The 13,253-nt window shown below is 32.5% G+C and overlaps 2 protein-coding genes across 2 annotated transcripts; both read right to left on the bottom strand.

Moving 5' to 3' along the window:
* Positions 1–1,039: 1,039 nt before the first annotated feature.
* LOC126674428 (calmodulin-binding receptor kinase CaMRLK) lies at positions 1,040–4,895 on the bottom strand. Its single transcript, XM_050368871.2, has 2 exons — positions 3,361–4,895; positions 1,040–1,970 (listed from the first exon to the last, which is right to left on the bottom strand). Exons 1-2 carry the CDS (start codon positions 4,754–4,756, stop codon positions 1,336–1,338), a joined length of 2,031 nt encoding a protein of 676 aa, XP_050224828.1. The 5' UTR covers positions 4,757–4,895; the 3' UTR covers positions 1,040–1,335.
* A 4,973-nt stretch (positions 4,896–9,868) lies between these two features.
* LOC126671425 (anaphase-promoting complex subunit 13) lies at positions 9,869–11,479 on the bottom strand. The gene is made up of 4 exons (XM_050365195.2): positions 11,317–11,479; positions 11,040–11,144; positions 10,397–10,450; positions 9,869–10,144 (listed from the first exon to the last, which is right to left on the bottom strand). Exons 2-4 carry the CDS (start codon positions 11,113–11,115, stop codon positions 10,080–10,082), a joined length of 195 nt encoding a protein of 64 aa, XP_050221152.1. The 5' UTR covers positions 11,116–11,144; positions 11,317–11,479; the 3' UTR covers positions 9,869–10,079.
* Positions 11,480–13,253: the final 1,774 nt, after the last annotated feature.

Here is a 13,253-nt window from a genome sequence, read left to right as displayed (position 1 = left end):
TCTTCCCCATGGGGAAGAACAGATCTGTTCTTCCCCATGGGGAAGAACAGGCCCAGCCTAATGTTCTTCCCTTTGGGGAAGAACGGATCTGTTCTTCCATGGGGAAGAACAAATCTGTTCTTCCCTTTGGGAATGAACAGCCAGGTCGGCTGTTCTTCCCCATGGAAAAACAGCTCCGGCTGTTCTTCCATGGGGAAGAACAGCCGGAGAAGACGAACGGGTTCGTCCCGTTCGTCTTCGTTGATGATTTTTTTTTAATTTTAATTTTTTTTAATTTTTTTGGTTTAATTAGGTTTAAATTTTATTTTAATTGATTTAATTAAATTTTGATTTATTTAATTGAATTATGAAACGTTTAATTAGGATTCGGAGTATTTAATTGTGTTTAATTGTTTTAATAAATATTTTAATTTTAAGTATTTTTTTTAATTATTGATATTTAAGTGAAGAAGAGGGTGAAAATGGTTAAAAAAATTATAAATATAAAATTGGTAAGTATTTTAAATATTAAGGATGTTTTTAAAATTTTTCCTTACATGCCACGTCATCATTTAACTGAAGAAACTAACAGCAGTGTAATCTGAGCCGTTTTGGACAAGTACGGGGTGTGAAGTGAGCCAACCTTGACCTTAGGGGCTTATTTATTCTTTTGGTCCGACCTTAGGGGCTAAAGTGAGCCTTTTGCCCTTTTTAAATATGTCCATTCAACTTTCTTTCACCAAGTCTTGAACTGTGATGTATTTTGGTTCCAACAATCACATTCCGGACTGATATAAAATTTTTTAAAATTTTATTTTATTTAGATCTAATCACTTAGAAATATATTTTTTTTGGCAAAATATAATTTTATCAGTTTTAGTGTAATACCGACCATTACGCTTAATCGTAGCAAACTAGTCACAATCAAAGTTTTATACTTTTTTAACTATATTTTAATTGAAAAAATACTTATTAAAATTAAGCAATATTACTAAAGTATTACAAAATTAATTTAATAAAAGAAAGTGCAAAACCAAAAAGAGAAACAGATAAAAGAAGATTAAAAGCCTAGAGAAGAAGATGATGATGGTAAATCCCGAAAGAAGAGACAAACAATAAGTGGGATTCTCTGATCTATGTGTTCACCTCTCTCACAACATTTCATCCCCACCATCCCTTTGTCTCTTTTTTTAAATTTACTTTTTTCTTTTAATTTTTTTGTCTATACATGACCAAAATTATCTACTCAGATAATAATTAAAATACAAGATAAAACAAAATATAATCTAACTAAATTGTCCAATCTACGCGCTGAGAATAGAAATACTCGACTTACTCGAGTTAGCTCAGCTGTTCTCAGCTCAACTCGGGGTGGATGTCTTTAAGCAAACCCAAAACTTGTTGCATCGTCGGTCTTTTACTAGGCAACTCCGCCGTACATAGGTACCCCACTCGGAGGCACTCGACCATTTCACTCACTGAGTCGCCAATTACTCGTAATCGTGCATCTAGGGCGTCCACTCCACGTCCTTCTTTTACTAGTCTCCTTACCCATTCCACATTCTCGTCGCTTTCTTCTTTACCCGTCAATATTTCAATTAATACGACACCGAATCGATATACATCAAATGCATTTTCCGATTCTTCTCTGTTCACTTTATTTTCCGGGCCAATATTTCGAAGCCCGAAGTCAGCTATTCGGGGCTCTAACGTATCGGAGAGGAGGATATTAGACGACACAAGGTGGCCATGAGTGGAACCAGCATGATGAAGGTAGGCAAGTCCACGCGCCACTCCAACAGCAATACGGTGGCGCGTGAGCCAGTTGGTTTTTTCTTCAGGTGAAGAAACGTGGGACCCAGAAATATTATGGTGTTCCCATGTGTCAGTGCTCCAGTCTTCGACGTTGGGTTTGAGTGTGGGAAGCTCGTGGAGCCAACGGTGGAGATCACCATTGGCCATGAATTCGTACAGAACCAGCTTCTCTTTACCTGTAATGTACACGTAACGCCGTTAAAAAGTTAAAATTACAGTGAAAAAATTAGGGCAAAGAAATTTGAAACAGAGACATGATTACATTGACTGTGTTCTTTAATTGTTGCATTTATGTTATTTCCTTTTCACACTAAAATTTATGTAATTTGATGGGGCCAATTCGTGTTCTTCTTAATTTCTTCTGTGGGGCAATTATGATTTATAATGCATTTTTGGGTCCCTACATTAGTCCAATTTTATTGTTATATCCCTTCACTTTTAGTTATCAATAATTAGCCCTCACACTTTTAATTAGTAGACATTAAGTTTTTTTGTGGGCTGTAGCAAAAGGTGTTAACAATGTCAATCGATACGGAGAAAACGATTTAACTACTTAATTCTACAAAACAAAAATGCAAGGACTAATTTTGATAAAATTAAAATAAAAAAACTATCTGAGTCGCATTAAAGACCATGAAATATATGTATTTTATTTACCCGGCAAATAGATCTAATATCTATAAAATTGAAAATGTAGAAACGTAATGTTGACAAAAGAAAGTGCAAGGATTCAAGACCAAAAGGTGAGCAAATACAGAAACTTAAATATAAATTTTGCCAATATATTTATATTTTTCTATGTGATATTCATGGTCAAAATTGCACATTAGCAAAATAAATAAATTTTCTGATCACCTAATACATAAAAATATAATTAGGGAATGTAAGAAATTGTTTTGTTTGAAATCAACATGGTTATCTTGAATTAACTATGACCATATTACACACAAAAAGAACTCTATTCAAATTTTTGGTTAAAATCATAGACTCAGGGTTTACTTACTTTTTAAGTGACCTTAAGAAAATCTAACTTATGTCAAATTCAAATACATAGTGCAAAATTACGTTTTTTTGGTTTGACTTTACCAATTACCATAGATCTTTGGACCTAATAAGAACAGAAATGCAGTATAATTTGACAAAAACAAATCAGAGAGACAAAGAATAAAACAAGTTCCCAAATTCAAAAAAGCAGATTTTGAAAGCAGCTTCACCTTTCAAATTCTTACAAAAACACCAAAATCTAAGCAATGTAATCATGCCTACCTAGTCTTAGATTTTCTACATGACAAACTCTACACACTCGGTACGAAATCGCAGCAAATTTTGTATTCAATTAAATTTCAAAACCCGTGATTCCATTAAATATATTGTTAGGTCCAACCATTTATAACCTAGGTAGCACGTAGGCTTCAGAAACATTTTGAACACTTGAAGTTATTCTTCAAGTAAAAATCTTAAAATAACACCGTTTCGCCATGTCCGGATATGAGTGTCCTATTTCCGTGTCCGTGCTACCGAGTTTAAAACCTTAAAAAAATAAAAAAGATTAAAACGTTCACTAACCTGCAATACAGTAACCACATAGAGGCAACAGATTAGGATGTTTAAGCCTCGAAAACCCTTCAAAAATGGCAACAGCTTCTTCATCAGTAATCTCTCTAGCATTCTCCAACACTTTGATTGCCACGTGGAGATCACCTGGCAGGACAGCTCTATAAAGGGGTCCACATCTGCCTTCAGACAGGAGTGAGTCTTTCCCAAAGTGTGACGTGGCAGCTATCAAATCTTTGAACGTCAAGTTCATCAACGGCTTAGATGACATGATTACCGGTGCTGATGTTGGTTCTTTAATGTCAGCCACCCATGATGTACCCGACTCCGTTTCGAAACTGAACGGTCCTGATTTCTCCAATTTAAATGGCAACTGAATTGGAGTTGAGATTGCCCATTTTTTTCTTGTAGCTGTTTTTCTTTTTCTATACATGCAAAAAATACAAATAGCTATAGAGACAACGAAAAATAATGATATTGAACCGACCCAAATGGTTAAAGTTTTGATATTTGGTTTGGGTTTTTTGGTTTTGGTTCTGTGAACCGGTGGGTGATGATTTTGTTTCTGGGTGGTGTTTTTTTGATGTGGGTTTGGTTTAAAATGAGTAGAATTTGATGGGTTTTTAGCTCTTGTTAAATTAAATTTCCCACCTTGAATAAAAGCAGAGCTTCCAAATTTCTTGGAGTTGACAACTCCGGTGAAGTTGTTTAAAGAAACATTCAAGAATTTCAGACCACCCAACGGCGGAAAATCGCCGGGAAAACTACCGGTCATACTGTTATTAGACACATCTAAATATTTCAGTAAACCAAACCCTGAGATAATTTTCACAGAGCCTGAGATTTTACAGTTTGAAATATTGAGAGACACTAATTTTGTCAGGTTAGAAAAATCAGAAGATAAAGAACCGAGATTATTACTCGAAAGATCAAGAATTTGCAAGTTGGTAAAACCAGAGAGTTTGCCCAAATTTGTGAACCGGTTAGTTGAGAGATTAAGAGCTTTGATAGAGGACAAATTTAGATTATGAGCAAACCCTATGCTTCCTCCGAGCATATTTCTAGCTAAATTGACTTGTTTCAAGCTTTTTATAGACCAAAACCAACCTGGAATATGACCTTGAATTGAATTATTTGAGAGATCAATAACATTCAAATTTGTCATGTTCTTGAAAAACTTCCATGAGATAATTCCGCTCAAGTTTCTTGAAGGGAGTCTGATTTCTTGAATGTGCGGACTCGAACAGTTTGAATCTGAAGGTTTGAGCCAAGAAAAATTGAACCCGGAAACGGATTTGAAGGCATTTTTGAGCAGTTCTTGGTCTGTTGTGTTGTTGCAGATGGACTTTGAGTTGGTTGCAAGTATGAGAAGTGAAAAGATGAGGACGAATTTGAAAAACATTTTCATTTTTTTGTAAGTTTAAAGATTTGAGTTCAATTTCCCATGCTGGAAGGCAAAGAAATGAGGAGAAGAGAGGGAAAGTTGATTAAATACAAAGGAAAAAGATTTTTTTTTTTTTTTCTAGTGAAGTTGGAGAAGAAAAAGAATGGCGTTAAGTATAACAGAAACAGTATAAATTAAAGCGTGTTGAAATGTTTTTAAAAATGGGTGGTAATGTTAAATGACAATCCCTGAAGTTTTAGTAATTTTCCACTAAAGTCTTTTTACTTCATTTTGCGACAAGAAAATCCCTATTATTTCCATGGATATAACAAAAAGTTCTTACAGTCAATTCTGCATATTTTTCATCTAGAAGTGTTAAACTTGGAAACTATTAATTAAAATAATACATGTCAATTTGTCATAGTCTTAAAAAAATATGATAAAAATGTTTTAGAAGAAATACCATCGAGATGGATACAGCATTTTAAGAAGAATTTGGTCGTGTAACACTAATCTGACAATGCATTATATAAATTGTTTTTATTTGTGGAGTCTAGATTATCATTTTTCGTTGAACCATTTCAAAAATGACAGTAAAGATCTTTTTTTTTTTTTCGTTTTATCAATTGAAATGAGAGGGATTTTCTGGTTATAAATTAAAGTAAAAGGATTTTATTGAAAATAGGTAAATTCAGGAACCGTGGATGAACATTACCCTAGAATACATAACAAAAGAAAAGAAAGAAGAAACGAAATTGTACTGGAATTCTTTTATTGTTTTAGTTTTAGGTCTATTAATAAAGAATTGATATTTCAACAGTGACTCTTGACTCGAAAAAGGAGTCTTAAAATAAGAAAATTAAACTCCCCGGTTGCTGAGGCTGTGATTACTGAAGGGATGTCAATTCCATGTTTTTTTTTCTTTTTTCAAATTTATAGTATAATATTTAGAGTAGGGTAAAAAGTTAGGAACTTTCTTGTGTTACTCTTACGGTTTTACTGGTGTATTTATTAGCTGTGCAGATGATATTTATTGTAGTTTTTAGGTAGAAATAGAAATGAAGATGAGTTCATTAATGATATTGTGCAGTAGGAAGTGGGTCACTTAGATTAGATGAACCCATTTGTTTCATGGATCAGGTAGCCATGCTATGGTTGACTATTTTTACTCTATTCATAAATACATTGTTTTAGATGTCATGACTTGTCACTTATGTTTTAGTTTAAATTTTACTTTGGTATAAAATTAAATACCATATGGTAAAATAGTAGTATGATGAAGAAAAAGAAAATGATCTTGGGCCATTGATTTTAACTTCATCAGTACTCTCCAACAGTAAACACTAGATATGGTTTAGAGTTCAGCTGATCATTCAATCAGCTCGGTTAGTCGAGATCTCTCAAACCGACCAAATCGAACTTCCGCAAGCGCAAAGTCAAAACCCACCAAAAGTATTCTTTAACCGAAACCAAACTTAATTTTGATCGGTTGGGTTAAATTTAAATCCTATAAAAATTAAGAATATTCAAACATTAGATTATTTTTGGGTTTTAAAATTAAAATCGAAACCAAAATTAAACACATTAAACCCTAATAACCCTAAGGTAAACTTTAGTTCGAGTTACTTATTAGAAATATTGATGGGAGTAATTAATTATAAATTGGTGAGAATGTAATAATTCACCCACATGCTTATGAGAGTGTTTAGGTTCAACCATAACCTAATAACTAGAACTAGTTCATAGGTGGTTGAACCTTCACACTTATAAACTCATTTATATTTGTTCTCCTAAGCAATGTGAGATTATCTTTAACACTCCCACTCAAGTGCAACCGGGACTGTACATCCAGTTGTCACTTGAAATTGACTACTCCTGAAACTGAAACTTTTTGATTTAACAAGCAGCGGCAACACCGGACCGGGCCGCTGGGAATGAACATACAGACGGACAACCGGGAAATTAAGAATCCAGGCCAGACCCACTGAAATTTTTTGATTTAATACGCAGCGGCAACACCGGACCGGGCCGCTGAGACTGGACATCCAGACGGACAACCAGCAAATTAAGATCTCGGGCCAGACCCGCTCTGATACCATATTAGAAATATTGATGAGAGTAATTAATTATAAATTGGTGAGAATGTAATAATTCACCCACATGCTTATGAGAGTGTTTAGGTTCAACCATAACCTAATAACTAGAACTAGTTCGTAGGTGGTTGAACCTTCACACTTATAAACTCATTTATATTTGTTTTTCTAAGCAATGTGGGATTATCTTTAACATTACTGTCAAAAAATTTCATGAGAAAAAAATAAGATTTGCAGTGATTCAGAGCTAGAGAAAAGTTAGGTCCGGACTGTCGGAAGATGAGAGATGGACTATATATTAAACCCTAGTTGAAACAAAATTTTAAGTCCGCCACTATATATTTATAGTCGAATATGTTGAATTGATCAGTTCGTTTTTTTTTTTTTTTAAATAAACAGTATTCTAACTTCAAAGGATAAAAAGGGATAGTTGGAATTGGAAACAAAAAGAATTGGCGTGTATTCTCCACAAATAGCTACTCATCTTTCACATAGAATAAACTTTTGAATTGTACCTTAACAAAATCACTAAATAATAGTAATTAATTAACTACTAATGAATTATTAGAACATGTTAGTGAGATAGATTATGGGGTTAATTGCATTGCATTTTCATGTGTTTCTTAGCATGTTTATTTCTGTCTTGTAATGGTTAAATATAGATTCGATCATCTTTTACTTTATCTAGTAATTCTTTTTGGGCCATTGTGGGTGTAAGATTCTAGCATCATCTTCAACTCACTACTAACTGTTTCCTGCTTATGTTATCTGGCTGTCCACATTATTGAATTGTATAGTAATTACATAAATTATTTTAATTGTATTAAAATGTATCAGAAGGTTTGAATATTATATAAATTGTACTATATAGTATAAACTAAATAAACATATCCCCAGAAAAATGCTGCACTTGACAAACAAAATATGCTTGTGTACTTTCAAAAACTACAGCTCTTTTACCAAAACTCTACACTCTATTAGGATGTAAACGAGATGGACTAGTTACGAGTTATTTCAAGTTAACTCATCATTTTATATCGACTCGGAGAACATGAATGGAACTCGAGTTTCTATAATACACTCGATCTTAAACTCTAGTTTGTCATTATCGTGCTCCGCTCGGGTTGTTTGCAATCTATTTTTAACTAGCAACAATGATTAATCACCTAATTTTGAATTAATGGGTGTGACATTAATTTATATCAACCAAGAAGCAATTAACAAAGTGAACAAGTTATGAAATGAAATTAACTAATCCGATATTCCAAACAGTGTTAGTCAAAATATATATGCACACCCATGACAAAACATGGCATGTGTGCAAATTTACTACAGACTATCCTGCTTGGGTGATTCAATACAAGCACAATCGAACTCTCACATCATTGTTCCAAATTGAAACAAATTTTATTTTAATTTCAAAATCAAAAGTGACGTAGTTGGCATAACATATATTTAAGTCCATGTACTTATTTTGTTTTAGATATTGGATTCTTATACTTCTGTATTTTCAATATTAAGTTCTTGCACTTTTAATTTTATATACATTGAACTCCTTTGTTATTACAAAAGTAGTTAACGATGTTAATTATAATTTAGGAAATTAATAGCAATAAAATTAAAAAAAAAGGCTATTTTTTTAATACCAAACCTTTGTGAATTTTGACAATTATAGTCAAATCTTTCAAAATCGTCAAGATTAGCCCATTTTAAGATATTCGGAACCTTTTCTAGCCATTATTTAAATTTAGTCCTAAGTCATTACATGCAAGATTAACCTAAATAGCTAGAAAATGGTCTGAATATTTTAAAATGGGCTAATTCTGACGATTTTGAAAGATTTGGCTATAACTGACAAAACCTATGATTTGTTATTAAAAAAAATAGCCCAATTCAAAATGCAAGCACTGAATATTAACATAGTTAAAGAATAACTATAAATATTAAAACTTATTTGAATCGCACTAACAACACGTTAAGTGATTTTCAAAACGGAAGAACCTAAAATGTCTATAAGTTAAAAAGTACAGAAACTTAATATGGACAGGTACTAACAATATAGGAATTCAATTATAAAAAGTTGATAAGTACAGGGACCAAAATGTATATTTTTAATGGACAGAACACATCCCAATGGATTAAATGAAATGCTGCAGGCAGACTTGCTCCACCTCTAGTCAGTGAATGCTTCTCACCTGCTCTCTCACGTGCATTTTGGGTACATTTCTTTGTTTTTTTCAGTTCCTTAATAAAATATGTTTATGAATTGTTTTGGAGATAAGTTGGATTGAGTGCACATCACCTAATCCACATACTCCCAAACCAACATTCCAAACGAATTAATCACAACTAAGATTTTATTTTATAAATATATCTAAACTCTACCTTCCCACCTAAACTTCCACTAGAGAATGCAAAAATTTGATTTTTATTATCTATTCGATTAAGATAGTACTTAAAAATTTGATTAGCAATGCTTAACATGGCAACATAGCAGATAAAATAATCCATTGTTTGCAAAGATGGACATGGGAGTGTGAGAAATATTTTTGGTTAGATAGAGTTTTTGAATTAATATTCACATTATATCTATTTTAAAAAAAAATATACTATATACTATAGTCATGTCGAAGGTTCTTATAAATCAATACGAGTATTAATACAACTCAATCAATTGAAATGCCATTATCTTACAGGTTTTGAGTTTCGACTATTTATAAATTGTTCGGCATTTTTGTGTGCGATAGGTTTATGATGGATCAGCGTTGGCTGGGGCAGAATACCTTGTAGGATGAGGGGACAACTGCCCTCCAAAACTGTTTTTTTGCAAAATGTGCTTTTCACTTCTAAATTTTTATATAATTAGCCCTCTGATCTCAAACTTAGTTTAAAAAAAACCTTCTTCAAATTTAAATCTGTATTATTAGCTCCCCTAACTTGTAATCCTAATTCCGCCTCTGAAGACTGGGTATGTTGATGATAAACCGAGACTAGTCGGTCCGTCACAAATAAACACATCTATTACCAAAAACAGTGAAAGTCCTACTGCAAAGACAATAATTTGATTCAAACAAAGCTTAAGTTTATGAGTTCATGATATCCAGCAGGACGCTTCAACTCCATTACATAATACATAACAGTTCAGTTTAAATAAAATAAAAACATTCACAATAAGTCAATAACCATACAAGCAAGTCCGACAGCCAATTCTTTAACAACAGAACAGAATTACACTCCAATACTGCCAGAATTGTTCACTGATTTCCTAATGCAGGATCATGCCAAGTATCTCCTCCACCAACTTGTTGAGTCTCCTGATCTGAAAGATCAAACCAAATTCAAACAAGAGTTAAATTAAATGATCAACAAAAAGATACGATAATGTTCGAAAAGGGCAAATAAAAACTAAAAGGACAATCAAATGCCAATTTTCGCTATTTTGAGTAGTCAAGCTTAGCCAAGCCAGCCTTAAAATGCTAACTATGTTTTTATGCGTAGAAACAGTTTGTGCCATTGCGTATAACGCATTGCCAGTGGAGAACTAAAGCGTGCTAATCAAGAAATTACATACTCGAATCTTCAGCATCATCTGTTCGAACAGCGAGCACAGGAGGTAATGGGAGATCTGCATTAACAGAAAATAACAAAACGAGCATAGACTTAAATAATCTAGCAATGCATATTACAAGAAGTGGATATTAAACACCCCGAGTCTTTGGGGTTACCGGTAGTTACAAAAAGGTCATTATGTTTCATTTTGATATAAAAAGGTCACCAAACTTAGCATTTAATTACAATGCGAGGTCACCCGTATAAAACTCATCGTTTTCACACTAAAACACACTGTTTTTGCTTACATGGCAAGCCGTAATTTCAAAAAGGGACATAGTTCAGTTAACTTTTTGTAATTCATGATTAAGTACAATGACCTTTTTATAACAAAATTGAACTCCTTTCCCTAGTACAAGAGGACCGGGAAGGACGCACCTCTAGTGTACCAGTTATCGTGAATCCTCCGCAGTGATCTCCCGTTATAACAAAATAAAACATAGCGACGTTTCTGTAACTACCAGTAATCCGAGTGACCCATATCCTATAAGAAGTTGTAATCTATCTGAGAATCTTCAGACAACAAGTAAGCATGCTTGTTCCGCAAGTATGGCCAAAAAACTTATTTAAATGAAATGTAAGAGCCATTGTCCATTAGTTTTTACCATCATCAGGCAAAGAGTCTCTCATCCAATCCTCGTCCACGATGTCTATGAGCACACCCATACTTATTTCTGCCATCTTTTTCGATTCTTACTTCGATGAATTACCTTTCCAGAAAACAAATAAACACTAATTTTTCATTGGGGAATTTAATCGAACAGGTTAAAGGCATAATAACAAATTAGCACAGCAGCAAAATTTAAGGCATGATAAGACAAGAACAAAGATATATGTGAAGCTCGAACGAATTGAACTGAACTTAAAGAAGGAGACTAGTACCTGGTTGCTAGGCTTGAGATACTTTCGCAATCAGACGCGACCAGGAACCAGAGTTATCGTTTGGCAATTCAAAAAGAAGAGAAAAGTAGAAAACGATTTGTCGTTGCAATTTCACGGAGGAACATTCGTCCCGTTAAAGAGAAAATTAGCCCACATACGGGTTTTGGCCTTTTTAATTAGAAAAGTACGGCCCCAAAAATCATTCTTGAGATTTACGGTTGCCTTTTTTTTTATTTGATTTTAATGATTTTGGTTAGCAATTATAGACTTTTCAAATTAGAAAAAAACCTTTAACTGAAATGGTAACCTCCTCTTTCCAAAGTGAGATTGCATGTTCCCATTTCAAATAGATTCTTCAAAAATCTCGCCGGAAATATCTCCACAAATAACTCCACAATCCCACTTTTCAAATCTTTCCCATTTATTTGATTTTAAGTTGACACAAAATCTGAAATACCGAAAACTAGGTCGTCTTCAACAAATATTTCTGATATGAAATTATCCCCAACAAAGACACCCGCAATGGAAAAATCGAAGAGGGTATCTAGCAAACGGAAGGTTGATTTTAGTGATGCTCCAACTTCAAGTAAGAATCGAGTTCTTATTAATCAAGAATAAAGCTATAGTGATTTGAAGCATTCACAGTCACTGATAAGCAAAAGAAAAAAAAATTGTTCCTCCTCCTCATATTACTGTTAAGAATTTTTTTAAAATTCTTTATTTTTTTTACCTTTAATGGATTCTTGTTAATTGTTTCATGTGATTCAATAACGTATTTAGGTTTGTATAACTAAATGTTATCTATTTGGTTATTTTGTTTAGCTGTGTTAAAATCATGCATTTGTTACGTTAGTTTTCAATTTTTTTAATGCATGCTAGATGTTTATAATCTGTTTTATGGTTAATATGTAGTTGTCTGATGGTTAACTATAGGTGAATCAAGAGTAGAATGTATTTATGTGTTAAACCCTTTTTATGAACTCTGTATTTGTGTGTTCTCGTTGCTAATTTTGAAATATGTAGGATCGGTTATGTGTTTGTTGTGTTAGTTTTAATTTTTTTATGTATTTTATTGTTTGTTACATGTGTAAGAGTTAATATGTAGTTGTCTGATGATTAATTATAGCTGAACTAAGAGTCGAATGTTTTTATGTGTTAGTTTCTTTTTGTGAATTTTTATATTGTATATTCATGTTGTTAATTGTTAACTGATAGTTATTTAATGTTTAATTGGTTGTTATTTATCTGAATTGACTTTATGTGGTAACTAATAGTTAATTAGTTTGTTTTTTAAACAGAAAAATAAATTTGTAAGTTTTTTGATCTATCAACCGAACAGAATAGGTAAGTTTTTTAACACATAATTTTATTTTATTTTTTAATGTATTATTACTTATAATTCTGCATTTTTATTTAGTGATTGCGGAGCGTTTTGTATTGGCTTTTGTTGAGCATTTGATCCAGAATCTTCCAATTCCAACAGCCTTGCCCATTGAAAGTCATCGTGAATGTATTTCTTTCATGTTTTATCAATATGGTAAAATGAAGCAAATGAGCAACATTGATAGCGATGAGGAAGTGGAACCGAAACCAAAGTTGAAGGGGAGGCAGAAGAATTAGATGTCTTTATAGTTTTGGAAGTTTTAGGTTTTGTTTTTAGTTATAATTTGAAAACAGTTAGTATTTTGTAACTGATTTGTAGGTAAGTTTTTTTTGCTTTTATTTTGTTTTCAGAATATTTTGTTATTATCAAACGTATATTATATTTTGTTTACTATTTAGTCATATTACCCATGTTATAATTTTATTTGATTATAATATATTACTATTATTATTGTTATTATTATTATTATTTTCACAATAATATACTATTAATCAACTAATAATTAACTATTAGTTAATTTACAGTTAACCAAATGAAAAGTAGTGTACTATTA

The sequence above is a fragment of the Mercurialis annua genome, linkage group LG3 (assembly GCF_937616625.2).
Source record: "Mercurialis annua linkage group LG3, ddMerAnnu1.2, whole genome shotgun sequence".
NCBI lineage: Eukaryota > Viridiplantae > Streptophyta > Magnoliopsida > Malpighiales > Euphorbiaceae > Mercurialis > Mercurialis annua.
This window is presented reverse-complemented; position numbering and strand designations above follow the sequence as displayed.

Bases quoted from the DNA above. Each gene is read 5' to 3' on its own strand.
- LOC126674428 (XM_050368871.2), bottom strand. From the start codon at position 4,756: ATGAAAATGTTTTTCAAATTCGTCCTCATCTTTTCACTTCTCATACTT. The intron at 1,971-3,360 runs GTTAGTGAACGT...TGTACATTACAG, and splicing joins ATGTGGTTACTGTATTGCAG to GTAAAGAGAAGCTGGTTCTG.
- LOC126671425 (XM_050365195.2), bottom strand. From the start codon at position 11,115: ATGGCAGAAATAAGTATGGGTGTGCTCATAGACATCGTGGACGAGGAT. The intron at 10,451-11,039 runs GTAAAAACTAAT...CTGTTAATGCAG, and splicing joins AGACTCTTTGCCTGATGATG to ATCTCCCATTACCTCCTGTG. The intron at 10,145-10,396 runs GTATGTAATTTC...TTGATCTTTCAG, and splicing joins AGATGATGCTGAAGATTCGA to ATCAGGAGACTCAACAAGTT.